Genomic DNA, 27,141 nt, shown 5'->3' on the forward strand with positions numbered 1-27,141 from the left:
CTAAATAATGGCGATCAGACGCGCAAAATCATTTCAATCATATTTTAATTACATTTTAGAATCTCACAAGATCTGAAAATTTACATATGTGCAATAATTACATTTTAAATCTCTTATTTCACCACATCGGTACACAAAATGTACAAACAATCTATAAACCAAACGTTTAAGACGAATGCTTGCCATCAGGCTAACGTGACGCGCTGTCCTGGCGTAAACGTGGGAGGCGATTTGTCGTTCGAACCCCCAAAACTTTCATACCTAAAGAGGGAAACAGAGTTAAGGTGAGGAAAAACTGAAAATAATGCAAGTGCAAGTATTTCATTAGAGTTAAACTGTGATTAAGTGCTCAATTTCTCCACAGCTACAACGAGCAATCATAAACTTTGATTATATTGCTTTTATCACTAAAATCATTCTGCAGGAGAGACTAGATCTATTTAAAGACATCACTGCAGTGATTTGAGAGTCTCCTCTGGTTTCCCAGTACTCACAGTTTGGTGTACTTGCCCCAGTCGGCCGGGCTGAGAGACGGTCTGGTCCCAGCTAAGGCAGAACTAATGTGAGCCTGAGACAGCAGGAGTCCTGGCTGGCTGGAGGCTGGACGCGTCCACACAAACTCATCCTATACAGAAAGAAACACAGATGCAAGCTTCAATCTGATGGTGCTTCTATTAGAAACGAGTAGACGAGTGCGGCGTTGAAAACCGATGCTGAAATACACACAGAGTAATTCATCTGAAGTCAGAAGATTGGTGAGAATAGCAGATGACTGCTGGAAATAGCAGCATTTACGAGGGGCGGAGGGGTTAATACGCATTTTCACATACGTTTCCTTTCCTGTAGCTGTTCTTGATGTTTTTGATGTCCTGCTGCAGCCGCTCCAGCTGCTCGGGGCCGAGCTCTTTGTATCCGGTCTGGATGGAGGGCATGTAAGCTGGAGCGAGTCCGCTGACCGGGTCTCTGGAGTTGGGTCCAGAGGCGCACAGGGATTCCTGTTAAACACACAGATGTCAAACGGAGACTTTATTTGCTCCGTTTTATAGCAACCAAAGTCCTGGGCCAAGATTAAATGGATGTGTGGTCATTATTAAAAGAGAGGCAACAGTGAAGAAAGGTTAGAGGTCCAGGGAGAAGATGCAGTGACATCTAGAGGCTACCTCTAAAAATTTTCCTTCAGATTCAGTCGACTTTCTTTACAAACAGGTTCGAAAACGCTGCTCAGATGAAGCACCCACAACGCCTTGCAGAAGGACGTGCATCTATTACGAGTTTGATAAATGCGTTACATTAAAACATCTAAACTTTGGTGAATGTTATGTCACAGAAAGATACAAAGTGGAAATTTTAATGGCGAGTGAAAATATTTCAGTTTTTTTGTTTGTTTTTTTCTTCACATTTTTGTGAAAAAAAACACACAAAAAAAAACATCTGAAAACCAATGCATCATTTTAAAATCCCAAAAACGCGTGGAAACATGAAGTACTTTCACTTACGCATTATTAACTGTGACAATACCTGAAGTGAGACATGTGGACACCGGCTCTTAGATGACGCAGCTGGAACTCACCTCTTTTGAAACCGGTGAGTTTCCAGTCTCCGACTCAAAGGAACTTCCAAAGTAAAACCTCCAGACGTTACTGCGGCGCTCCTCGTGTTCGCCGTGAAGCTCCGCGGCCTCGACAAGAACCAAGGACTGGTCCAGCGCCAAGCTCTGCTCCCCCTCTCCGACAGAGTCGTCTGAGCCGCTGCTGGTGTTCGGGAAGATCATGGAGGACAGGCTCATGTCGGTGTCTGAGGCAGAGGTCAGCTCCTGATGGGCCACACAGACACGTTTAAGGCTTCCGAGCGCACAAACACAAGGCGCCGAAAGAATCTCCCAACACTCTGCCTCTTGTTTCATCAGAACGTAGAACCGCAGGCACATCGAGAACGGGCGTACGTTTGACGTGCCGACGCCCGAGCTGTTGTGAACGGCCTCCAGCTGCGCGTTGTAGAGCAGGGCCTTTAGGTCCGCCCCGGTGAACTGCTGCGTTACTGCTGCCAGCTGTTGCAGGTCAACATCTGGAGCCAGAGAAAGGCCAGAACTTAGAGCCTTCAGGATCTCAACACGAGCCTCCTGGAAACAAGAGGCAAAAGGAGATAATCTTTTTACAGAATGGTAAAAAAAAAAAAAAAAAAAGCAGCAAGCAATACAACGTGGGTCATGCTGTGTAATCTCTAGTGCAGATGACTGATTTTTAAATCTACTCACCTGGTCTGGAGGGGGGCAGTAGAGACTCTTGTCCAGTCGTCCCGGTCTCAGCAGGGCGGGGTCTATTAGATCTGGACGACTGGTGGCCGCGAGCACGTACACCCCTACACACGACGGCAGAACACAAGATTATGTCAAAAATTAAAAACCCACGTCTAAGAATAAAAAAAAACAGGGCAGTCCGGCTTAGTTATAGTTAGAATATAAAATATAATTACTAAACATGTCATCTTGAGGCGCTTTATAAAAAGTAAACTCAGTTGTGATCAGTACATTTCATAACAAGCCGATCCAATCATTCAAATGAAATTACCCATGGTGCAATTCAATCTTAATTGTAATTCAATGAATGGATGCTTCACACAATTGCAAATATAAGGTAATACATATTACCAAATATAGGAAAACAATTATTTTTTCTGTATTGCTCCCTACTGAGTCAAATGTGAAATTTTACTCTATGAATTGGTTTAATAAACAAAAATTAAAACCCAAGTGTGATAAAAATCTACTGCCTTCTCAAAAACGCTTTATCAGCCAATCATTAGGAAGTCTGACCATTTCTCTAACAGCAGTTTTATCTGTTTGATAGTCTGTGGCCACAATGCCAAGGAAGAAAGACACCAGCAATAACCTTCAATAAGCAACTGCTGCTGTCAATATTTTTAGGAGTAGGAACAGGGCCATGTTTCCAAGCAGACGCAGTATCATATCAGCTTTAAGGGTTAAAGTTGCAGTGACGCTCAGGGCCTACCCTGCAGCCCCTCCACCCCGTCCAGCTCGGTGAGCAGCTGGTTGACCACACGGTCGGTTACTCCTGTGCTGTCGTGGCCTCTCCTTGGCGCCAGAGAGTCAAACTCATCGAAGAACAGGATGCAAGGTTTGGCAGCTTGTGCCCTGAAACGGAAATGGGAGGTAAATGGGAACATTTACAATCATTAGCATGACTTCAAAGTATTGTCAAATCTCCAAAAAAAAAAAAAAAAAAAAAAAAAAAAAAAAAGTGAAGTTCACCTCAGGAAGACGTCACGAACTCCCTGCTCACTGGCTCCAATGTACTTACTCAGGAGTTCAGGTCCCTGCAGAAGTGAAGGTTTATCTCAATACACGAGACCTTGTTTTCCTCAAACACAAGACTAAAGTCCCGCAGACGATGAGAACCAAAGTCCGAGCTACCTTGATGCTGATGAAGTTCATTCCGCTGTCTTTGGCCACGGCCCTGATCAGAAGAGTCTTGCCGGTACCTGGAGCTCCATAGAGAAGGATTCCAGAGCAGTGCCGGATGGGAAGGTTGGAGAAGAGGATCGGATACTGCAAGGCAAGGCACCAAAGAACAACGTAAGGTGGCCACTCTGAAACCAGAGTAATACCGCCGTGCATCTGCAGATCTTTGCACTAAGATGATATCAGCAGATTAGAAGCATGATGAAGTCCTGAATCAGTCAGAAAGGTCTGTTGCAGGGAGCAGCAGTGTGCTGACCTTAGCAGGGAGCAGGATGGTGTCCATCAGCTGCTCTCGCACTTCTTGCAGCCCTCCCACTCTTTCCAGTCCGACTCCACCCGGCGTGTGAAGGTCCACGCCCCACAGCGATGGAGGCGTGAAACCACTGAGAGCATGCGCGAAATCCCTCCATGAGAGACAGACACCTGAGGAATGATGGGTAAAAATCAGGCTGAGCTGAACAGATCATGTAAGTGCATAACGAGGTCAATTAGTCTTAAAGAATCTCAAAGCTAAAGAACTTTGCGCACCTTGACTGCTGTGTCCTCCGTGCATTTTGTTAGCGTGCACAGCTCGCTCCAGCAGCACAGTGAGATCCTGGGCTGTGTATCCCTCCGTCTTCATGGCAACGGCCTCCAGGTCCAGATCTTTGAAGCTCTCCTCAGAGAGGAAAGGCTTCCTCAGGATCAGACGGTGCAGGATGGCAGCTCTCTGCGCCTGCAAAGCAACACATCGTTTTTAATACCGACAGAATTATTATTTTTTGGGTATTCTCAGCGTGCGAGTGTGGATGTCAGGCACCGACTTGGTCCGGAGGTTTGATGTTTACAAATCCCTGGATGAGGTGGGACCCCTGGATCTCTGTGAGAGAAGGGTGGAGAGAGTGTTCGCTCTGGCTGGTGATGATCAGACACACCAGGCTGGAGTGGAGCACCACCTCGTCGACCACGTCACACACGCCTGCAGCCACAAACCTGCAGCTTAGCTTACATACCCAAACCTTACGTGGTATGAGTGAGTTTCTTAACTTACTTTGTGCAATGTGCTGCTGCAGGAGCGCCTCAGGGCCTTGCTCGTGTTCCGGTGACGTGGCTGCACGGGTCAAATGATCCAGGTCGTCGAGCAGGACCACGGAGGGCTGTCCCCACTCTGCCTCTTCGAACATGTCCTGTAGGATCTGCTTCACAGTGTCTGCCCTTTTGCCTAAAAATTTTAAAAAATGAAATAAAAACATAAAGGTTCTGCTCGTCCTCTGATCCATTTGCATGTTAAAGGAACGTTTCTTGACCTTGGAGCTTTCTGCAGTCCAACACCTCCACATGTGCATCCAAATCCTCTCTGCTTTTTCTGCAAAGGGCTCGGGCCAAAGAGCTCTTCCCACTGCCCTGTGAGAGGAAGTGAGGGAAGAACCTGAAGCGATTCACTTGATTAAATGTAATCAAGCCAACATTACATTTTGATCATTTTAATTCCATTATTTTGCATATTAATCAGTTACCACTATCCACAGGGCGGTGGCAGCAACAGCCTGTGAGCAATGTGTTGAAATGGTCCAGTCAAAGACCAGATCAAAATCCACTTAACTAGGTTTGTCACGAAAGCAAATTTTTCTAGACCGATAATTTGTCAAGGGAAATAATTGCGATAAACGATGATATTGTTGTTTGAGACCGATGTCAAGTGATATAATGATAATGGCAAAATTGAGCAAGTTCACCATCTGAAAGACCAATAATCTTTAATTTTGTTTAAAAAAAAAACAAACAAAAAAACTGATCTCTGCATTTTAAAAATTCTAAATAAAACATAACAATCTGAAACAATAAATAAAACAAAAATAATAAAAAACACACACATACAACTGAAACCATAAATAAAATGGAATATGAAGTCTCTAAACAAAACCCAGTCATTTCATTCAACATAACAATTACATGCCATTTTGTTTTGGTGAACCGCAAAAAGAAAAATAAAACATACATTGTTGTTGTAATGTGAAAAAAATCATGGGGAATGAATATTTTTTGCAAGGGATTTTGGATAGTAAAGATTTACCTTAGCACCAGTGATGAGCAGTGCTCCTCCCTTGAGTCCCTCTCCGGAGGTACAAAGTTCCCTAGAGAGGGGACCACCCAGCAGGACATGGGAAATAAACTCAAACCCGGTCTTAATAAGATCATCAATCCCGCTGCGGGAGTGGAAAAACGCAGGAAGTGGAAGCATATTAGAGCATATTAAAGCTGAAAAGGGTGACTGTAGAATTCCTCCAAGATCTTACCCAAATAAGTGTAAGGAGGGGAGCTCCATCTCAGGAGCTACGGGTTCAGCTTTTGGAGCAGGTTGCACTATCGTCTGTCTGTCCACCTGGAAGTAGCAACATCTCATTCAAGTCAATATTCCTCACAGGCAATGGAAAAGTCATGCATTTAAAAAAAAAAAAAAACAGTGTTTTGGGTGGGGAACTGTTTCCAAAGATTAAACCTGTATGTTTTCCTTCTGGAGAACGGTGGGTGCTAACAGAAACAGCTGGTCCGGCGGATCGTTGTCCGGTTTGGGTTTCAGCACTGTCAAAGATAACTCCAGCTTTGCTATAAGAAGAGGGAAAAACAATACATATTTCCATTGCAGCTGAGGGAAAATATAGACTTTTAGTCTCATAATTTGATCTTTCTTAACAGCAATCCTAACAGGTGGAGGGTTTTTTTGTTTTTCGTAATCGCACTTCTTAAGCTTGTAGCAGAAGTGGAAAGGAATGAATCACCGTCGTTTCCATGTAGGAGGACGGTGCCGGAGCGAGGAGTCAGACACGCCAAAGGTTCGTGACTCTTTGAGTGAAGCCAGTCGAGGAAAGTCGTCTGGATCGCTTCGTCATCGTCGTCCTCAGGCTGAGAAAAAAAAAAAAAAAAGACGTATCACAGCATTACGCAGACGTAAATCAAGGCGTTGCATCAGATTTGTACAAATTGCAGTTGCGCGGCAGCACACGAACGCTCCAGCGCCTACCAGGGGTTTTAGAGGCTGGAGGCGGATGCCGGAGGCTACTTTTGTGACTGATTTCACGGGTTTAATTCTCACTGATGAATGTGGCAGGATGTTCAACTTGCTGGCCAGAGGCTCTGGGATCTGAGAGAAATGAAACGGAAATTGAAGGTCACAGACGTGGTCTTACATAAGAATTTATATCTCTATATTTTTTTTCTCCTTTAGATACATTACAGCTACAAATTTCAAATCAATGTATTCCCATTGTAACTGGGATTATAAGCGATACAAAGTAGTGAATATTTGCAAAGTATAACAAAAATAATACTTTTTTTTTTTTTTTTAAGATTGTGGTCAGAGAGAGGAGATAGACTTGCGGCCCTTACAAGTTGATAAGCGGAGGTCGGTGGATTGATTTGAACATTTTCATTAAGAGAAATCTGAAAAGTGTGGCTTACGTTTGTGCAAGCAAATGTCAAGGATAGAAATGCAGCTGCTCTGTGGAAATCCTGCAAGGAATGTCCGACACAAAAGTATCCAAGATTTTGCTCTATTTGTGGAGGACCAAGCAAAGATCCACAGCTCAGGTGAGGAAATCTATTCTCAGGAAAATTATTCGTCGTGAAGCCGTAAATTCAATTAGGAATTTGTTAGAAGACATGAAAATTGATCTTTGGGATCTTGCGGAGCTTGAGACATTTTGCAAAGAAAAATAGGCAGAGACAAACCCCCAAACGCTTGCAGGTTTAATAGCAACAGAAGCCGATTCTACTGTACAATATGTAACACTGGCAGTATAGCAAGGCACACTTTTCAGAATTTCATTTGCAACGCACGTTGGGCAGCTCTGTCACATAAAACATCAAGAATATACATTAAGGTTTGTGATTAGAATGCAAAAATGTTGTTAAAAAATTCAAATAAAACGTGGGTTTTATTGCAGAATTAGAGAATTATAATAAAAAAAATCCCAGAAATTAGTTTGGATTAATGTTTATTTTCCTCACCCATACTTTTCCACAGTGGATCTTGCTGTGACCTCTCTCCAGCATCCCAGCATCATGGCACACGACCCTGACTACTGTGGCTTCTTCTTCCTCCTGTGCCTCCTTTGCCTCCTTCCCCGCCTTCCCTCCTTTCACGCCACTATCTTTGCTCCCTCCCTCATTCTTCCTTTTCTCCAAGGTCTGCTTGGTTTTGTCTTTTGCTTTTTTAGGGGATGACACCTTGAAAAGGCTGCCATACGTCACTACACACTGACCTCCTCTGGTTGCTGTGCTCAGACTAGGACTCCAAGGAAAAATGTGAATAACACCAGCAGCGATCTGACTTATGGTACAAAGACGGTCCGGAGGTGCACCGCACACTCTGTAGACAGAGTCGGGAAAGACAACGGGGATGTTGGGCACAGGAGCGTGATCGTAAGGGCCCCGAATTATATGATGGATCAGGCTTCTCAGGTCAGCGATGCCTCCCCACTGCTGGCTGAGACCGGGGTGTGAGGTGACCTCTGGCGATGGCTCTGATGAGGAAGACAGAGTCGAGTCTGGCTGGAAGTGAGATTGCTCATCAAGGTTGACTCTCCTGACAGCATCGCTGATTTTGCTCATACTAGTCCGGATCTTCTGAGACACCACGAGCTCTGTGAACTGCTCCAATCGACCGTAGGGGACAAGCGGGTAGACGGAAGCTGTGTTGAAATAAAAACAGGTGACAGCGCGCTTGTGAGTATTAAACTCGGACATAATCTTACCTCAGAGATTAAAAAAAAAAAAAAAGGAAAAAAAAAAAAAAGATCAAATTAACACAGACTTATTATAATGTAGATTACTGTATGACTGTCCACCCAAACAGGAAACACGCCATGCTGGAAAACCACTCTGATCTGATCCAGAAGCTTCTGCTCCAATGCAGAACTGTGAAGTTCCTGGGAGATGAGAAACAAATAATAGGGCTGCATTTGGCTTTAGATCAAAAGAGTAACGTATGACATTTAGAGAAAGATAAAAGCTTCATGTACAGAGCCCAACAAATATTTAAATACCACTTCAAGGTAGTTCAACAAAAAGTAGAACAGCACACTTTTTGGGATTTGACGTGGGTGAAAGGTGAAACTGTTCCAAAGGTGTGAATATTTTTCCAATGTACTTTAGCCATTTTGGTGCCTTTTCAACCATGCGTACAATATTACCATCACTCACCAAGATCTCCCAGTCATCAGACGACAAAGGCTCCACAAACACCCGATTTAAAGAGGAGACTTGATGGCACGGTTTCAGAAAACCCTGCCAAAAAAAAAAAAACAACAACAACGTCAATAAAACAACTGATCTGAACACACGTTGATGCAATAATGGACTTTTTTTTTGCTTGTTTGTTTTGTGTAACACTGTAAAAGCGAAACAACAAATCAAGGTAAAAAAGTTTTACTCGTTCTCCTTCTTTCAAGCCCAACTTCTCTCCCATTTGCCGACACAGCTCGACGTCATTGCTGTGTGGGTCGGAGGATGCCCTGTTTTGGGTCCAGCTGAGGAACACTGGAGGTGCATTGTCCCAGGACAGCTCCAAGGTCTGGTTCTGAAAACAGACAGAAAACATGTTTGACCCAGCAACTAACAATGACGATTCAAACTATGCTTGTGTGCTTGTGGGTTTGCGCCTCAGCTGTAGAGAAAGATGGGATAAAAGCTTCAGGAAAACCAAAAAAGAAAGTAAGAAATCACAAAAAATACAGGGGATTCTTTAAAACATTTTTTTTTTCTTGTGCAATTATATGTCTAGACTGAGTTTATTAACCTGGTGCACAGTAAAAAATGAGGACAGGTAATTTAAAGCTGTATGCTGTACTCATGAAAATAAGAAATAAACACAGTTTTTATCTAATGTCTGTTTCATTTAACAAGAAATAATATTACAAACTAATTAGAGTTGGTAGATTTAACTAACATGTTTCAGCATGGTCTCCATGAGCTTTATCTAAGATATCTAGAAACTGATATTTTTGCTGTTTACTCTTTAAACACACCACAAAGTCCATTAGACTGAATGTAGAGCATGCAACCCCTAATTGCATCTCCACTCCATGGTTATCTGGTTCTCTATATTCCACAATGAAGATAATGTGTTCAGACGGTGCAATGTTAATTTTCTTACTTTTTATGATGCATTTTTACGGTGGATTTTACTTAGGAGTTCCGGAGTAAAGGGGGCTGAATATAAATCCAAGTCACATTTTTCAGATTTCTATTTGGGGAAAATATATGTAAGTGTTTTCACTTATATATCTGAAGTATATATATTTTAATGAAGGATAGAGATTATTGTCTATAAAAAAGTATCAATCCTACTCCAGATTTTGAAAACACTGACATGAGGCAGTTTTTGTCCTGTATTCTAGGAAATAAATAAGCATACATGCAGACATAAAAAAAAATACACGACTGCATTAAATAAAGCATGAAAAGATACATAAATAAAACAACAAGCATCAAATAAGGAACTTATTACAACTCTGATAACACATTGCAGAGTAGGTCTCGCTAGGCTAACCTACCTCCTGTAATGAAAGGTGCGATATCATCTGCGACGGGAGGTGAAGGAAGCAGTTTTTAGCGTTGTTAAAAACAACTCTTATAGGTTGAATGCCCTGTCTACTAAACATTCTTTTCACATTGCCAAAGTAGCTCTGAGAACTCCTAACAGGCTGCTCCGCTGCTGCTGGAAATGCAACAACTCCTGAATCGATCGATGTCCTCTGCCAACGGCAAACCAGACCAAAGTAACGGAGACTCGATGTTTCTTTCAAAATAAGACACTTGGAACGAGTCTTCAATCGAAGCAGTAACGTTCATAACGACTGCTGGCATTTAGTTTGAAGGGCGTCAACCGGAAATGCATTTTCTCACAAATATGGCGGCCCCTGTCAACAATAGATCGGATTGTTGGAGAGTCCCAGAAGTCTACAAACATCACGAACAGCAAAGAGTGTGCTTTTCTCGACCAAAATATCGAGAAGGGAGAAAGGCCAAAGCAGTTAAGGTAAATTTAGTTTGCAAATGAAAGTGTACCCTAATTTATGGAACACATGAAAAGCTAAGCGAGACTTTGCTTAACCACAAACATCATACAAATGACATATTTCCTCAGTTTTAGCTTGGTACATTTGGGTTTTATTATGAATCTGCCCGAGCTTAGTGTCGTGTTCAAATTGTGCAAACAATTCACTTGCATTTAGTGTTTTTCTTTTTGTTGTTGTTGTTGTTTTTTCATATCGTGCCAGTTTGCAACAAATGACATTCGGTGGTACATTGCAAGACAAATTGATCAATGCTATATCCAGTTAGAATATTTTTGTGAAATATAAACAAAGAGAATACACAAAGTTAACGGCAGAAATACCTCTGTCAATTGGGTTTTCCAGGAAAGAGGGTCACAGCCAAATCCAGAATCAGTAGGCAATGTGTTCTACAGAAAACTGGAACAAAGAGAGTACAGGAAATGTACAGCAAAGGAGTTGGCAGCAATTGCTCCAACGACGCCACACAAAAAGTCTCAAAATGTTTTTCCCTAAACAAATGCCGCAGATGGACTCACCTTAACGGCAGTAATATTTGTTAAACTATGACTTATTCTTTTAAAAGACCCTTCGAACTACCAATCTGAGCACATTTGTTTTCTTTCATCAGGTGTACACCATAAATCTAGAGTCCCGTTACCTGATGGTTCAAGGGGTTCCAGCCATCGGCGTAATGACGGAGCTGATCCAGCTGTGTGCGCTGTATGGCAGCGTGGAGGAGTACCGACCCCTGGACGAGTATCCAGCCGAGGAATTCACTGAGGTCTACCTCGTCAAGTTTCAGAAACTAACAAGCGCTAGGTACGCTGTGTATGAATTACTTTGGTCATAGGTCTTCAGTAATAAAGTAAAGTACACCCTCTGAATGATTTATTTATTTATTTTGTTTAAATTGTCTGGTTTCAGGGCAGCAAAACGCAACATGGATGAGAAGAGTTTCTACGGTGGTGTGCTGCATGTGTGCTATGTCCCAGAGTACGAGACGGTGGAGGACACCAGGCTGAAGTTGCAAGACAGAAGAAGTTATATTGCGAGAGCAGCTCGGAGTAGAGGTATGATGACATTTTAATCTGTAGATTTAAAGATATGATTTAAAATATTTTAATGTTTGACTTTTTTTTTTTTCTTTCTTATTCCAAAGCAAAACAAAGAGAAAAGACAGAAGCAACACAAGAAAGTTCGGTATTATCAGAAGCACCAACCTCATCAGACAAAATTTCCACCAGTCGTGGTATAACATCTAGAAATGAAGATACAGGAGAGGCTTTAAGCCTGAGCCACTATTCAGAGTTTCCTCCGCTGCCATTACCACCTCAAGAACATTGTTCATTCAGACAAAAAAGTCACCGCAGACTTGTACCAACAGAGGATAAAATGGGGACTTTGCATAATCCCTTCTGTAACGTAGAACAGCAGCAAGTGGACAGTTTGAGCTCCAACCCAACATCCTCTAACAGGGAGCAAGGCACGGAGAGCAGACTGGGTCCAAATCCTGGTTCTGGAGTCAAATTTATTCCAAGGATCACTAACTTGGAGAGCAGAAAGCGCAAAGTAGAAGAGTCTGGAGAGCCTGCTGCAAACGTTTCTGGAGAAAACGAGCCGCTGATTGGACCTAAACTACCGGAAGCGGCAAAACTGGACATGGAAGATGAGTCTTTAAACACGACCGTCGGCCTAATCAGGAGCACAATGAAGCAGGTAATTATTCAGTGATTATTTTTATTTTTACATAACAAATATTGTGGCACATTGTATGTCTGTCTAATTCTTAGGTGGGATCAGTTCCAGACCTCAAAACAGCTAAGAAAAAAGCAAAACCACGTCGCCGGATATAAACCGGACCGATGTCCACCACTGCTTTGGAAGTTGGATGTCTCTCTTTTCAGATTGCATTTATTTATGTGTTGCAAGCAGATACTACGATTTTTATTAAAGACACAGCTGAAAGTTTACATTGATATGAATTGTTTCATTGCTCTGGTTCCTTAAACGCAAGCTGCTCAAACTTCGCAATGATCTGAAAGAAGAAAAAAAGAAACAGTTTATGGGATTAAGAACAATGACAGAAATGTAAACTTTATTCGTCTTGTAATTTGTCAGATTACCGTGTTATCAGGGAGGCAGGGTCCAAATGCCTGAAGGAAAAGGTTCTCATCTAGTACTGATTTTTGAAAGTCATCAAAAGACAGCATGCCGTCATGATCCAGGTCCTAAAAGGGTGGAAAGACGCAACCGGTAAATCAACTACAAATCAACATTTTTTTTTATGAGATGATCAGACCAAAACCTCATCTCTAGCCTCGATGAAAAAGATTAGAGTTCCCAACAAACCATTATATTTGAACAGTGATCTCCTCACCATCTTCTTCATTGTGATCTCAACCACATCTTTAATTCCTTCGTCTGGATCCTCCTCACTAGGCCATTTGATGAAGCTGTGCTTCAGCATGTGAAAAATCTCGTCTTTGGAGATAAACTTGTCATTATTTAAGTCATACACTCGAAAGGTGTCTGATTAATGCAAAGGAAAAAAAAGAAAAGGTTAACATCTGGAAAAATGTGGAGAACCAAAAGTGCCACAGTTTTTAGAAAAAGTCAGAATTTAATTTTAATTCTAAATACTTCTAGATTTTAGTCCTAATTATTTACATGTCTAATGTAGGCATAAATACATATTGTAATAATGTCATATTCAAACTGGAAGTCATGTTTGAATATGACTTCCATATTCAAACATGACAATGGATCATGTGTTCCATTGTACCATGAATAATTTAAAATCTGATCCTAAAGTTCAGGGTTCTTTAGTAGTCTTCAAACCTAAAGACATATAGAATTTGCTCCTATTATTTTTCCACGTATGGTTTAGTTTGGAAAAATGAAAAATCCATGGAAAAAAATATTTGATTTGTCAGACTTTTTCTGCTTTCTGAAGGATAAAATTCTTGAAATGCCTACTTACGCTAAATTAGTGTAAAACCATTGAGGTATCAAATTAAGTTTACTATTCATTTAAAAAAAATGCTTCCAAGTCAGATTAATGGCGATATCGGTAAATAAGGATTTAAAAACTGATTTTGTTTGTTGACTAGTGGCATTTGTGGACTTCCATAAAGTGCATGAAAGATGAGCTTAAGAACACAGAGCTGAGAACTTGCGCCTTATTTTTTCATCAAGAGTCCCACGAAGAAAAACAGCAAGTCCTCTGATCCATTCCTCCAGAATAATGACACCGTGGCCATCTTTGTCAAAACTTCTGAAAACTTCCGAACAGAAAAAGTGTTACAAAGCTGCAAACCTGAGATGTAAAAAAAAAAAAAAATTCACGGGATTCTTAAGTCTTTTAAAACGTTAGTTTCTATCAGAAGCAAAAAGGTGGGGGGAAAGGGGGACGTCAGCACGTCTCCAATTATAGTGACGTCAGCATATAGCATAGTTATAGTATTTTACACAAACACACTCCACTTATAGTGAATCCTGCCAAAAGCATCAGTACCTCCGTCCATCATTACGGCATTGGTCATCTCAAAAGTGCCCTGCAGTAAGCCTCGAAACTTCCCTCTTTTCAGGCCATTTGCTGGTCGCCCTCGGCTGAACTGCTCCGCCATAAGGCTGTTAAACATCAGGATCAGACTCTCGAGCTCTGTTTTATTGACTAAAAACAAACAAACAAAAATTTCATATACTGTGACGTTTTGACAGTTGTAACTTTGTGATTGTTAGGGAAATGTTAGCCAAATCTGAGCAGACAAAAGAAGAAAACAGGCAGGTGAAAACTCACAATGTTCGACTTTTCTCGAGAGAGCTTCAACCTGGGCATGTAGCACCTTTTTGCTCTTAGCCGTCATTTCCATCATTTTTGAACAGCTTCTTGGTTGGTTTGACGCCGCTTAGCGAGAACTGTATTGGTTTAGGGAGGAAGAAGGGTTGTTGACTGTGCGTATCCATGGCAACAGCGAGGAACGGTAGCTCGCGTTTCGGAAACAGACTGCAATTTAAAAGTCTTTAGCATAGTAGTGTGGTGTGCTTACGGTATAGTTGTGATTTGTAGTGAAAATAATTTTTTTGTTGTTCTTACAATTAAAAAAAAAAAAAAAACACGACACAGCTTACGTGGCGCACACCCAAATAAATACCCCCAGATCCATGCTTTGTAGAATAAATTTTTTCTGTAATAGTAGCTTTTTTTTAGGGTATGTCTGCAGCTACTTTTCACATCTTCAATTTCTGTCTCTCCTTTGCAAACTCGCTCAAGCTCTGTTCTCTGGCAGCATACTGAGGATACATGTTTAGCTTTTGCCACAGGTTCTCTTGGATTGGATTGAGATTTGCACTTTGACTCTATCTGAAGGTTTTTGGTTGATGGAAAATGGTGAGAAGTGAGACACTATGACCAGTCAAAACACATTTAAAAAAAAAAAAGGTTTCGCCACACATTTTGTTTACAAACTTTAAAACATATTAAACGCAATTATGTTCTTCTTTATTTTATTATTTAACCAACGATAGCCATAAGCTTACCAACTATCCAATGACAATTTCTGGCAAATCACATCATGTAATAGTTAAATATTTGATGCTGAATAGAAAAAACTCAGTGAAAAAGCCAGTGTGTCATCACTTGTCACCATCTTATTTTACACAAACACAAGCAGCATTACTATATCCATTGCAACATTCACTAAGCTTATTCTTTTATGAAAAAAGGTAACACATACTACATGCAAAAAGATCAGGTTGCGTTTAATGGCTTTAATATTAAAGATGAGGGTAAACTAGTTCAAATAAACTAATACCAATATTTTTCTCTAAATATGCTTTTCTGGTGGATCACCATATTTTAATGTAGCAAAATGGGATTAAAACTAAACTGATTTTGTAACTAAAGATGCCGGCATATTTTGTTACAAAACCAAGCTCTGTAAATGTGAGACAGGGTTCTGTTTTAAAGCCTGACATGAGATTCATTGCACCCAGTTAAAAACCCATCCACTTTTACAGAGTAGTCATTTCAAAGTTAATTTTTTTTTTATTCTGATATCATCCCAGATGAGAGCAAAAATCCTGTCACTGCCACCTGCTGGACGAAACCTGCATAGGTTCAGACTGCGATTCTGTCATCAACCGTGTCTTTGATAAGAAAAGAATAGAGAAATTAGGGTTGACGTTTAAACACCTTCTTTTGTAAAAGTGTAACATTACATGACCTTATCTTCTGTTCAGGCTACTAACCACGTAGTCATTTAAATAATGTCGTTACAAAGTGTGTAGTTATGAGGTTCAAACACAAGATGGCGACAAGAATCATTCAAATGTGTTTACAAATGAGCCACTAATGAAATAATATCAAACTTATTTTTACTAACAGAGTCAAAGATGATTGAAAAGAATGTAACAGCCCTAATACAAACAGGAAAAAGAGGATTAACATTGGGTATCTGCTGTTGTCCAGTAAAAACCATATTTTTATGCTTCCAGCCATAAGTGTCAACGAGAACAATCATTAATTTATAGATTACATTAAATATTAAATGATTAAACTGCAATTGATAATAAATGCTTTTTTTTTTACCAGATTAAATACTGAGTGAGCAAAGTTAATTTTAAAACGCAGACATCTGCAGACACATGACTTATTCCTATACTTTAAGAATATTGCACAACTACCGACTTCATTTTCCGTGTGAGCGTCAGTGTACATCATAACAGAGAGGTTACATGGTGCCAATAACAAGGGGTTTCTCCCATCAGTCCAACAGATGGAACATGAATGAGTGTTGGAGTGCCAGACGCTACGGTCACACAGGCCGCTGAGTCAGGTTAGTTCTGATCGGCAGCGTCGTGTCGATCCAGCGGTTCGGGTTTTCGATCATGGAGGTCCACACGGTGACTTCGTCTTCCGTGGAGTCCATCCAGCTAACGACTTCGCCGTAGCTCTGACCTGGCGTTAGGAAATGACAGAAAGAAGTGTTGCTGTGGATGTCGTCACAAGCATGCAGCCAGGATATGTGACCACAAAAAAAAAAAAAAAAACATACTGTGTATGCATATTTTTGCCTTCAGTCAACACTATTTCACTATCTGTATGAGTTTTTCTGTTTCCTGTCATATCTCATCAGCTCAACAATTTTTTAAAATATTTTTTTAACATAAAGGTCATTTTATATTCAGCTATCTTTGTCTGATTTTAAAATCTAAAACAAAAATGCAAATGATCTGAAGCAAGTACAGTAAGTATAACAAAAAAAAAAAAACATGAAAAAAATCGTTAAGGAAGCAAAAACTTTTTCAAACCCTTTTCCAAGATGATACTGCTTCTTTAACCTGGGGTTCTACAGGATATAAAACAAGCCAACATGTTGCATTTAGAGATATTTTTGAGACAACGTTGCTTGGGTCACAGGACCTTCTGAAACATTTGAAATTCTTAAAATACTTCGCCAATGTAAAGTATGGAAGGCCCGAATAACACCAATCAGCTTTACTGGTGTTAACACTAACCAGTTTATTATTTAATATGTCATATTTACAGGTGAAAGAAAACCTGCTGCCCTGGTAACTGCATTATATCATTAAGATTATTTTGCATGGACAAAAGATGAGGGAGAAAAATTTCAAAAATATTCCCAGATGCTAAGCGTAGGTCTTTCTATGAGCGTTTTTTTTAAACCTGTTTACCTTTTAGCAATACATAATCTAGCTACAATATCACAACTGTAAAATGAACGTGGGGGTGGGGGGGCTTGTTGTTGTTTTTTGTTCCCTTTGTGAATACCAGAACCTGTGTGAGGTTTATTCACTTGAACGTTGCCAGAAGCAGCTGTTTGGTTTAATCTAAAGCAAACAGCTAAACTAATAAAAGCATAAAGATTCTCACCGGTCCCACAGCTCAGACGAACCCCTCCCAGACTGTCCGTCTTCAGTCCGTCTCTGTGCCAGACGGTGAGCTCGGCACAGGCCTCCCTCAGGTCGCTGCTTTGAAAGCCGTCGTAGACCATGGTGTGGTTGTACGTCGGACTGACGGAGTGCTTCACCACCCGCGTCTTCTGACCGCTCTGTCGACTGACATCTGGAAGGATGTAGCTTGGTTTGGAAGGGAAGGGAGAGACGATTGAGACTTGATTTTAGTATATATATTTCAAGCGACTACAGTGGGATTACAAAGTATAGGCAATAAAAATGGTTGTGTAGGAAAAGCATTACATAATTCTTTATGGCTTTAATATGCATTTAAACGTTCGTGCAGAATTTAAAATGCGACATATTTTGATAGCACAATCACTTCATACATAAGGATTTTTGGTAACACTTTATTTGAGGGGGTTTGCATAAGACTGACATGACACTGTCATAAACATGACATAACACCTGTCATGAATATGAACAAGTCTTTATGAATGTTTATGACAGTTGTCATGAAGTGTCATTTGGTAAATAATGACACTTTTAATGCAAAGTTGCTCTAAAACTTGCATTAAAAGTCCATTAAAAATGCTAACTTTGCATTAAATTATCATAATTTACAAAATCATGCAAAGTTTGCACTTTTAATGGACTTTTAATGCAACTTTTAGAGCAACTTTGCATTAAAAGTGTCATTATTTACTGAATGACACTTCATGACAACTGTCATAAACATTCATAAAGACTTCTTTATGTTTATAACAGATGTTATGTTTATGACAGTGTCATGCCAGTCTTATGCACACCCCTTCAAATAAAGTGTTATCGGATTTTTTTATTTATTTTATATTTTCAGATTTTCAATTTGTGAGAAAATAGTATAAAGTTGATACTCTATAACAGAGTTGCCAGTGGTCTGTGCTGTATTGTGTGTACTACTGATTAAAATAAATGAAAAAGAATGTGCTGACAAACATACTGAAGAGCAGGCGTACCTTTTCACAAAGGAGTCAATAGCGCCTCCTTTCTTAGTCAGGAGACCTTGAGCTTCCCTGAGCCAGATGTGAACCTCTCCTGTCAAAGGCAGACCGCCACCTGAACGCAAACATCCAAACTTTTATGTCCACAGAGAACGTTACAGTACTCGCGCATCTGTGGCGTGGATGCAGGTCAGGTTTATTCCTCTCACCCTCAGATCCCTCAGGAGCAAATTTAATAGACAACATGAGGTTTCCTCTGGTGCTAATAGACTCTGGACTCAGGTGAACCTGTATGTAAAAAAAATAAAAATAAAAAACATCAAAAGGATAAGAGCAAAGTAATGGATGAAGGCGCAGACTTGTGAAGGCTGGGACAGACCAAGGTTATGTAAAACCTTATTTAAAATTCACAGCATGCCTTCCTCTTCCTTCAGCTCTCCCAGACACAAGAAGACACACTCCTCCCCTTTTATCTCCGACAGAGCAGCTGTCTGTTTCACATTCCGTCAGATGCCGAAGAAATGCAGATGCAGGCGGCAATGCTTCTACCACCATTCATTTCATGACCAAACACAATTTCAGTTCCACTTTTGAAACAGTCTCTCATCATGTTTTCTTAATGATTAGAATAAGTTGGTATTATTACACTCCTCATGTTGTACCTCGCAGCTCGTGTGCAGTTAAAATGTTTTAGAAAAAAAAATGTTCACCAGTCACCAGTGGTGTTCTTCTGCCTCTTTTGGAGATTCATAGGGAAGACACGATCATTCTTGTTGAGACCAAAACCATATGTACGCTATAAAAATGAACCTTTTCCCTCACTCTCTGACAAGAAATCAGACAAGCATTTCTCATTCTGGGTCAGTTCAGATTACCAAAAATATTTATTTCTCTTTGCTTAATGCTAAACAAAATATATATATATATATATATATATATATATATATATATATATATATATATATATATGTTTTTTTTAATTATTATTATTATTATTATTTTACTTATGTCAAATTATTATTTTTAATAAACTGGCCTTAATATCTGATAAAGTTCCTTTTTAAGCTTTGATCAATCCTGTGTCGAGTGCTTCAACACAAAAGCCGCCTCTCCTTTGTCCTCCTTTTAGCTGTACTACCGTTATCGTACATTTTCTGGCTACATGTTGAAATGCTTTTGGTGAATCTTCTCTGTCTAATTTATCACATTAACTTTTGCACAGGCTTTAACTGACGTTAAACAGCTGCCTGGGTCATTACTCATTTGTCGAGCAAATTACTCTGGTCTTTCATTAGCTCCCTGTAAAATACCAAAATGTGTTTAGTTCTTCTTTTTGTTTTGTTTTTTTTTTTACTTCCTACTCTCTCTCTGATCTTTTACACCCACATCACTCTGATTTTCTGCACATTATCATTTTTTTCCACAGTCTAAGATCCACATCCTCCATTTCCCTCGTTGTACCCCCTGCAGGCCTGGCTGTTACTGACTGCGGCGCTCCCAGTCAAGCGGCCAAGCATCTTAAAATCTCTCTCATCACATTTTCAACTTTGATTCTCTCCCTACAGCCAAAGCTGTTCTTAAAACATCTTTTAAAGTCATTTACGTTTTAGATGTTTTTTTACTGTTGACATTTATATGTCACGTTGTGATGACTCTATAGTCTTTGGCCCTTTTAACAACGGTTTCCTTCGTATTGTCGATCGGTATTTTCGCTGCTGCTTGGTGTTTTTCAGGGTCCAAATGGTAACCTTTAAATAAAATGCCTACTATTTTTATTGCCCACAATATTGCAGGAGAATTTAATTTGCCTGAAACTCTTTCGGGATGAGGCATCGCCTACCCTGGGCTGCAGATCTTGCCACAGGGGTTCAGTGCAGGTCCAGTCCCAGAGCCCCAGGGCCACCTCCACCTCCCCGAGAAACACATTTCTTCCCAGAGGTTCAGCGTGCCACACAGAGAGGTTCAACGTCCGACTGCGCAGCTCCCCGATACGGACTTTATACTGAAACAACACAGAAGAAATCCGTGAACGGTTTTGAAGGACACTGATTACAGTTGCCCGCTTAATGCAATGTGCGCTTGAGAGAGCATCTCACTCTGAGTGTCTGATCATAGACCGGGTTTAATGTTTTCTTCTTGACCGACGTTTTCTTCTTGCTGTGATGAGACTTGTCTGGCAAAAGATAGCTCTTTACATATCTGTGAAGTACACACACACACACATACACGCGCGCGCGCACACGCACACGCACACGCACACACACACGCACACACACACACACACACACACACTTGCTTATTGATTCGGAGCTTGACACTACCGCTCTGAAGCCAGTCACATGAAAACACAATTGCTTACGGGTCGGAGCGGTTCTTGCGTGCTGAAGCAATGTCCTCACAGCGATACACTTTCACCTGGAGCTCCTCCCTGTGATTGTCGTAAATCAGTGAGTACTGGATACGGCCCCTCACCTCCACTGCTCCGAAATCCCCCGAGCTGAACAGACTCATCATGCTTCCACCGAGCTGCAACAAACACACAGAGACCAGCTCCTGCGTCACTGTCCTGAGCTGAGTCATCTTTGCGTCCCCTTGATCGTCAGCTGATCAAATGTGTGTGTTCAGTGAGTGTGCGTGCGTGTGTGTACCGTGTAGCTTGATTGAAGGCTACCGTTGGAGCTGCTGGTTTTCACAAAAGCTGGATCTGGCTCTGTCAGGCTGCCGTTAGGAGAGTCTGAGTCCCCGTTGAGACCCGCAATGAAGTCTTCCTAAATGGAAACATTCACAGGAGGGTTTAGTTCTTGTGCAAAGGTGACATATTTCTTCAAGATGCACATGTGATTCCATGAACGGGTACACAATTTCAGTCAAACTGTTCAGATGATGCCATGACTTTCTGAACATGGTGCCTGAAATTGAGTTTAAACATTAATTACAAAGAAATTCATACCCTGACTTGAAAAGAGTTGAATTGTGGGACTTTAATGGCACCCTCCACATTTAATGGGGATTTAAAAAAAAAAAAAGCATCATAATTTACTTTTTACAATTTGATCCATGAGTTAATTCCTGAATTTCTTTTTACCCTCTCTTCAACAATGGAAAAACAGAGTATATGCCGTCACAGTAGACCTAGTGTGTGTTCTCTTGGTCTGCTGATAAGTCAGGGAAAGGATATGAGCAAATTTGCACAGTTATATATATATATATATAACTTTGAAACAACAGGAACTGTGACAAACTAGACTGGATGAGGGTCCATATTTATCTTCCCTTCAAAAAAAAAACATGAAGGATGGTAAGTCAAGCAGCAGCATTGATCATTAGGGATCATGAAGTCCCTAAAACAAACATTTTACATGCAAACTGGTTGGTTGGGAGTAAATAAGTGCCATTGCGAACATAAATATGTGGAATTTGTTTATTGCTTCGGCAATGATATGTGAAACTATGTCCTTTTTGTCAAATGAGGCAAAGATTGAATTTTTTTGTAGCTGCAATAATTTCAGTATTACACATTTTCATTCTCACTCACTAAATTAATGTAGCCAAATAAAATTTTTATGAGTTTTTGTGGTTTTTTGTGTGTATAGGTAAACTTAGGCGGAGCAGAAATGTTTACACATATAAAAACTACTCGTGGTACGACTGTTTTGCTGAAACCTTTTCCGGAGAATATACTGAAGCCCAAACACTTTATATTGTCACTGTACAAATATCATCCTCCAAACAATTGAAAAGTTTTGGAAGGGAACATGTCTGACTTAGTGTTTCACGCAATGTCAAATGTTGACTCAGTGTCAGTGGATGGGAGTTAGAAAACGGGCTAGCTGGACACTGTTTACCGAAGCGCTTAGTCATAGTACTGTGTGAGTGTAGGCGGGCAGTGTGATCACCTCAGGTTCTTCTGAGTGGCCATTACTTCTTGTTTCGCACTCTGTGAGCAAAGCAATGTGTGAACATTGTTACTCAGAAGCATCCAGTGATGAACAAAGGATTTTTGACATTTCTTATCATACCTTTGCATGGAGAACTGTTCGCATGATTCAAAACCTGTAATTGGAAGAAATTTGGCATTTAATTTAATATTAAAATGGGTAGCTCATGAATAATTTATAGTAGAGGATTTAAAAAAAAAAATCCAAACACACACATGCTCTGCTGGTGTATCAGGTCTCAGTAAGTCGGGTTTCAGATTTTCCTCACTTCTGAAAGCGAAGTTAGAAATCAGAAATTGTTCCGATAATATTTACTGTGAGCAGAGCTTTTAATTTGGAGGGTCACTCTGACTGACCTTCCACTTCCCTCTTCTGTTTTGTCCTGCTGTCTTCCTCCTGCCTCAGGAAGGACGCCGTTCACCAACGTTTCCTGCTTCTCTCCGATGAACAGCTTATTCAAGTTCACATCTGTTGCCATCACAACCAGAGAACATTCACCGAGATAAATAGCCCTGCAGCGGCACAAAAGAACAGCCCCTCTCACTTAGGTGGCGAGAACTCACCTCTGCTCTTTGTCTTTCTGTGGCGTATGGAGGCCCGAATGAGGTCAGAGCCCGAAGTCCATCTGCAATGGCGTTTACTGTACTCCTCACTGAACCATTCTCCAGAAAGGAGGCGCAGACGAGACAGATTTTTTTCTGTCTGCTCCAGATTCCTGCACCATCGACAGAGATCCAGAAACTGATGAAACTGAAACCTGCGGAACTGATATCAGGCTACGTTAACCTGTTCACTGTTAACGCTTGCACGCAAGTCAGTGACAGCTAAGGAGAAATGTTACTGTTGACACTTTGACCTCAGTTAACAGTTAATTTTTTTTTCCAAGATAAAGCGTTAAAGTTAAGCAAAAGAAAAAAAAAAAAAAAAAAAAGGTCCGTCGGTAAAATATCACATCTGTCTGTAGAAAATGTTGATATTTTACGTGGGAATGGGATAATAGCAGAGGGGATTCAAATATTTCATTTCATTTCATTCATTAATAGAAAAATGAAATATTAGGACTAAAAATAAACTTCCCAATTACATATTTGACCTAGGCTGTTGAAAACAAGCACAATTAATATTTGATTTTGAAGAAAAAAAAGATTTTATGCAATACATTTTGAGATTTAAAATTTACAAAGTTTAAAAATATGAATATAATATATATATTTAATCCACAACTAAATAATCTTTACGTTTTAGACATGTGTGTTCATGTCTACACCCAAAAACATTGAACAAACAGTCTAAAGGGTTTGTGACCTTTATTAATAACAAGAGCTTTGTCCAACACTTGGAGATTATGGAGAAACAGTTCCCCCTTCCACTACCAGAGCCATTAATCCTTCGGAGAACAATCCTTATAAACTTGCAGATTTGCTTTCAGTTAATGCACCAAATGTGACCCCTTGGAAAATAATCACCTCCGACTGACCTTACTCGACCTTCATCGAGATGACGCAACTCCAAGTCTCGCTGTAGGACCTGCAGGATGGAGGACTGCTCCTCCTCCGTCAGGTGGCTCAGGTCGAGAGTTGAGTCAACCCGCTGCCCAGCCATCCTGGGAAAGAGATGATGTTATCTTTAAGCAAATAAGCGCTACCTGTTAGGAATGGCATCGTGTCCTGTTTGGGCTTCATAGGGCTTGTTCAAGAAATCAAACAGATTTGTGTCCAAGCGAAAGATGCCCAAGTTCAGATGACCGTTCTGTAAACTCTGGGTTAACACAGAGGGGTCGTCCCACATCAAGGTGGTGTGTTGTTCTCTTTAATAGCCTTTAATAGGAGGAGGAGAACAACAACCGGTTGTACAGATTAATCACCATCTTATGCTCCCATCGCACATCCAGGGTGACATGAAAAACCTCAAAAATGATCTACACCAATATTTTTACAAACATATATGTGCTTTATATAGTCTGACAAAAATGCCTGCGCATCTCTTTCACTGGAAATAGGAGCTGCATACAGTTGGCAGTTGAATAAACACACAAGGATCTTCATCCTGGTGCTACCGAACAATGCTCTGTTAAAAACCAGACTGCCATTTGTAAAGGAAAGTGATCCGGGAGGAAATTGTCGCCAATACTAACCCAGGTTTCTCTCTGTGGCAGCTCACAAAAGCTGGATTATCCTCATTTATGCAAAAGACCATGAATAGCATTCAACAACAATATTGAAACTGAGTGAAATAACATATCTAACCACTTCATATTTACTGAAAAAACTTGCAACTCAAACCCTCATGCCACATCAAAATACAAGTCTTTGAAGTCGTTTCCCCTTCATGTGATTTATCAGTGGGCGAGTGGACATGCTGTGTCTCCAACCTGCAATGGCTTTCATCCCCTCCCCATCACACTTTACAGTATATTTTATCTACTGGTCAGAAACACTTTACAACATAAATTTAGAAGACATTGCATCAGCAGAGCTCATGTAGTTTTGCCCTCGAATTAACTTATGCTGAAACGTTTAGCAACTTATCTTGTGCAAAACGTTTAATCTTAAATGTGCGTGGGTGTGTTACCTGTGTTTAATTTGCGCAAGCGCAAACTGTTTGTCTGGAAAACAAATAGGAAACAAAAATAAAGTTTCCGCAAACACCCACTATTTCCATTATGCTCAACAGCCTGTGCTCTTTTGATTATTCTCGTCTAGTATCTCCCTTGAAATTGCTTAAATGTTTTTAAACGGTATATAAGCAATACATTATTAAGCGTATTGCCATCTTTACTGTTTCATTAATAAAAAACCCCCCAAAAAAACAAAAGATAGCTCCAGCAGGATTTTCATCCTCATAAAAACGACGTGAGTGGAGACACCTGTCGCCTCGTTCTCACAGTTAATTTCTTTCCTCACCAACTTATTTAAAAAATAAAAATAAAAAAAATAAATAAGCACATTCATACGCATAAAATACGGTGGAAATATGTTTTACCTTATCTGACAGCTTCCACCTGTTCCATTTGGGAGAAGTGCGGGGAAAAGTTTTCCAGAGTGCGCTCTGCGTCTGTCTGTTTGTGTGCTGAACAAACGCAGTGAACACGCCCTCGGGATCAATCCGCACAGGGGCAGCCCTCTGCTTGGAGCTCAGCGTGAGAACAAACACGAAACAGGGCCACGCACACAAGCAGGGACACAGTGTGTGTGTGTGTGCGTGAGTGAGTGAGTGAGTGAGTGAGTGAGTGCTTTATAAATTTGAACAACAAAGGAACATGTTTACAAATCGGGGTTTACAGTACTAAAGACATTTTAATCTGCTAACAAAATCTAATGCCTCCAACTTTCCCTATGTTCAATATGCATTGGGATGCTCTCTGTCCTTACGTTGAGTTCAGAGTTGTTTGGGGACCTCCAGTTTTTTTTAAATCTGAAACTGCAGCTTTAGGTTATATTCTTGTTGCATTTCCAACCAAGAATCCTCAAATACCAACTTCCAAAAATAAAAATAAAAATCTGTACCTGAAAGATCCAGGTACATGCTAAACAATGCAGACACTCTGTTTGCACTAATGAAAATTACTTCACCTCAGCAAGATAAACGCTTAAAGTTTATCTGACTTACAGCATCCTGACCTACTCCCCAATTAAATGTTTAAATATGACCACTTAGAGGTACTTATAGACGATGTATAGCAGCACATCAAGCTTCTCAAAGCCCAAAATTAGTCATTAAAAATGAAGAAGGAAATGAGACAGTTAACTCATTACAAAAGTACCGATGATAGTGGAGAATACTGTTAATGAAGATCTTTCATCCCAATATATTTTTAATTATTCACATGTAGTCACAAGTAAGACATTTTTGGATTGGCCAACCTATGTGAAAGAATATTATTACATAGATCACGGACAGATGAAGAGAGTAAGACTCTGCATAATGTTGCCTGCTCCTCAACTCCCAGTAAATGTTTTAACGTGTTAGAGGCTGGAGAAATGGCCACGCTTACTCCATCTGGGTGTGACACATATGACCCACAAAAGCATTGTTTCAGACCATGTACACGATTTCATGGAAACAACATTCCCTGACGGATTGTGGCCTCTTTCATAAGGGATAATGTTTCCTATCCCGAAGCAAATATGATTCAGGATTTGCCAACATCTAGGTGCTAAAAACCACAGGAGTCTTGCGCAATACATCCCTGGAGTGCCCTTTGAAGTAAACACACTAGTAGGCATGTGATCTCTATGCATAATCAAAGTACTTGCCACCAATTAAAGGAATTTGATGGGTTTCATCGTGAACATGCGTAAAGTGGTTATTCAAGGTAGTTGGATAAATTTCAGGGGTACTCCAAGTCTGACTATTTTTCACTTGTACTTGACTTTGTGTACATTGTTTTTGCCAGTAAGTGTATTTTGGGTATGGTTGTTATTATGCTGCCCTTCTGATCCTGTTCCGATATGCTTCTAATACGTTTACGGTCTAATCAACAACAGCACAGGTCACAAATAGAAAACAGGAAGATGAAGCTGGATGCAACTACAGATATTATCTTTTGCTTAATAAAGTTTTGCATAATGTTCTTCCTGTTCAACAGTGTAACACAGCAGCTTCAGCTTTCACAGCCTTACAAACCTTTGGATGGTGTAATGTTTCAACCCATGAATAGAGATACATTTACTATAAGTGGTTTTTCACTGATTTTTTGAGGCAGTTTTTTTTTCTAACACTAGTATTAAAATTACTTATTTATGCCATCACAATAGTTATCTGGTTAAACGTTCTCTAGATGTCAA

The 27,141-nt window shown here is 40.3% G+C and overlaps 4 protein-coding genes across 5 annotated transcripts; 1 reads left to right on the top strand and 3 right to left on the bottom strand.

Moving 5' to 3' along the window:
* Positions 1 to 28: 28 nt before the first annotated feature.
* pex1 (peroxisomal biogenesis factor 1) lies at positions 29 to 10,217 on the bottom strand. The gene is made up of 24 exons (XM_015010225.2): positions 10,012 to 10,217; positions 8,889 to 9,035; positions 8,660 to 8,743; positions 8,271 to 8,385; positions 7,466 to 8,148; positions 6,480 to 6,599; positions 6,238 to 6,361; positions 5,958 to 6,064; positions 5,755 to 5,840; positions 5,532 to 5,664; positions 4,765 to 4,861; positions 4,509 to 4,679; positions 4,282 to 4,436; positions 4,007 to 4,193; positions 3,735 to 3,901; positions 3,431 to 3,565; positions 3,269 to 3,333; positions 3,009 to 3,151; positions 2,255 to 2,358; positions 1,943 to 2,119; positions 1,571 to 1,813; positions 831 to 995; positions 495 to 625; positions 29 to 261 (listed from the first exon to the last, which is right to left on the bottom strand). Exons 1-24 carry the CDS (start codon positions 10,117 to 10,119, stop codon positions 186 to 188), a joined length of 3,723 nt encoding a protein of 1,240 aa, XP_014865711.2. The 5' UTR covers positions 10,120 to 10,217; the 3' UTR covers positions 29 to 185.
* Positions 10,218 to 10,329: 112 nt separating this feature from the next.
* Positions 10,330 to 12,485, top strand: rbm48 (RNA binding motif protein 48). The gene is made up of 5 exons (XM_015010227.2): positions 10,330 to 10,496; positions 11,144 to 11,334; positions 11,440 to 11,585; positions 11,675 to 12,231; positions 12,306 to 12,485. The coding sequence occupies exons 1-5, from the start codon at positions 10,350 to 10,352 to the stop codon at positions 12,366 to 12,368; spliced, it is 1,104 nt and encodes a 367-aa protein (XP_014865713.2). The 5' UTR covers positions 10,330 to 10,349; the 3' UTR covers positions 12,369 to 12,485.
* Positions 12,460 to 15,729, bottom strand: clxn (calaxin). Its single transcript, XM_088010209.1, is given in 6 exon segments — positions 12,460 to 12,597; positions 12,600 to 12,743; positions 12,893 to 13,044; positions 13,692 to 13,796; positions 14,030 to 14,188; positions 14,315 to 15,729. Coding segments are annotated over 6 exon segments (771 nt in total). The 5' UTR covers positions 14,391 to 15,729; the 3' UTR covers positions 12,460 to 12,462.
* Positions 15,730 to 15,874: 145 nt separating this feature from the next.
* Positions 15,875 to 25,540, bottom strand: sytl1 (synaptotagmin-like 1). Of its 2 annotated transcripts, XM_015010241.2 has the most exons (15): positions 25,337 to 25,536; positions 23,832 to 23,957; positions 22,918 to 23,069; positions 22,711 to 22,822; positions 22,570 to 22,624; positions 22,436 to 22,469; positions 22,313 to 22,353; positions 21,065 to 21,184; positions 20,776 to 20,942; positions 20,513 to 20,615; positions 20,257 to 20,418; positions 18,626 to 18,704; positions 18,432 to 18,531; positions 17,411 to 17,616; positions 15,875 to 16,474 (listed from the first exon to the last, which is right to left on the bottom strand). In XM_015010241.2, exons 2-15 carry the CDS (start codon positions 23,954 to 23,956, stop codon positions 16,332 to 16,334), a joined length of 1,599 nt encoding a protein of 532 aa, XP_014865727.1. In that variant the 5' UTR covers position 23,957; positions 25,337 to 25,536; the 3' UTR covers positions 15,875 to 16,331. The 2 variants fall into 2 exon arrangements, with proteins under 2 accessions (XP_014865727.1, XP_087866334.1); XM_088010208.1 differs by lacking the exon at positions 22,918 to 23,069 and having other exon boundaries at positions 22,711 to 22,866; positions 25,337 to 25,540.
* Positions 25,541 to 27,141: the final 1,601 nt, after the last annotated feature.

Source organism: Poecilia mexicana, unplaced genomic scaffold, assembly GCF_051168715.1.
Source record: "Poecilia mexicana isolate PSO_F unplaced genomic scaffold, ASM5116871v1 scaffold_11, whole genome shotgun sequence".
NCBI classification, from domain to species: Eukaryota; Metazoa; Chordata; class Actinopteri; order Cyprinodontiformes; family Poeciliidae; genus Poecilia; species Poecilia mexicana.

Coding starts and splice junctions, on each gene's coding strand:
- pex1 (XM_015010225.2), bottom strand. CDS start 10,119: ATGTTTAGTAGACAGGGCATTCAACCTATAAGAGTTGTTTTTAACAAC. Junction 2,359..3,008: donor CGGGGTGGAGGGGCTGCAGG/GTAGGCCCTGAG, acceptor CGTCGTGTGTAG/GGGTGTACGTGCTCGCGGCC. Junction 2,120..2,254: donor ACTGCCCCCCTCCAGACCAG/GTGAGTAGATTT, acceptor TCTTGTTTCCAG/GAGGCTCGTGTTGAGATCCT.
- rbm48 (XM_015010227.2), top strand. CDS start 10,350: ATGCATTTTCTCACAAATATGGCGGCCCCTGTCAACAATAGATCGGAT. Junction 10,497..11,143: donor GAAAGGCCAAAGCAGTTAAG/GTAAATTTAGTT, acceptor TTCTTTCATCAG/GTGTACACCATAAATCTAGA. Junction 12,232..12,305: donor TCAGGAGCACAATGAAGCAG/GTAATTATTCAG, acceptor TCTAATTCTTAG/GTGGGATCAGTTCCAGACCT.
- sytl1 (XM_015010241.2), bottom strand. CDS start 23,956: ATGGCTGGGCAGCGGGTTGACTCAACTCTCGACCTGAGCCACCTGACG. Junction 20,943..21,064: donor GCCTTCAATCAAGCTACACG/GTACACACACGC, acceptor TGTTTGTTGCAG/CTCGGTGGAAGCATGATGAG. Junction 18,705..20,256: donor GGCAAGATCTGCAGCCCAGG/GTAGGCGATGCC, acceptor TTTTACATACAG/GTTCACCTGAGTCCAGAGTC.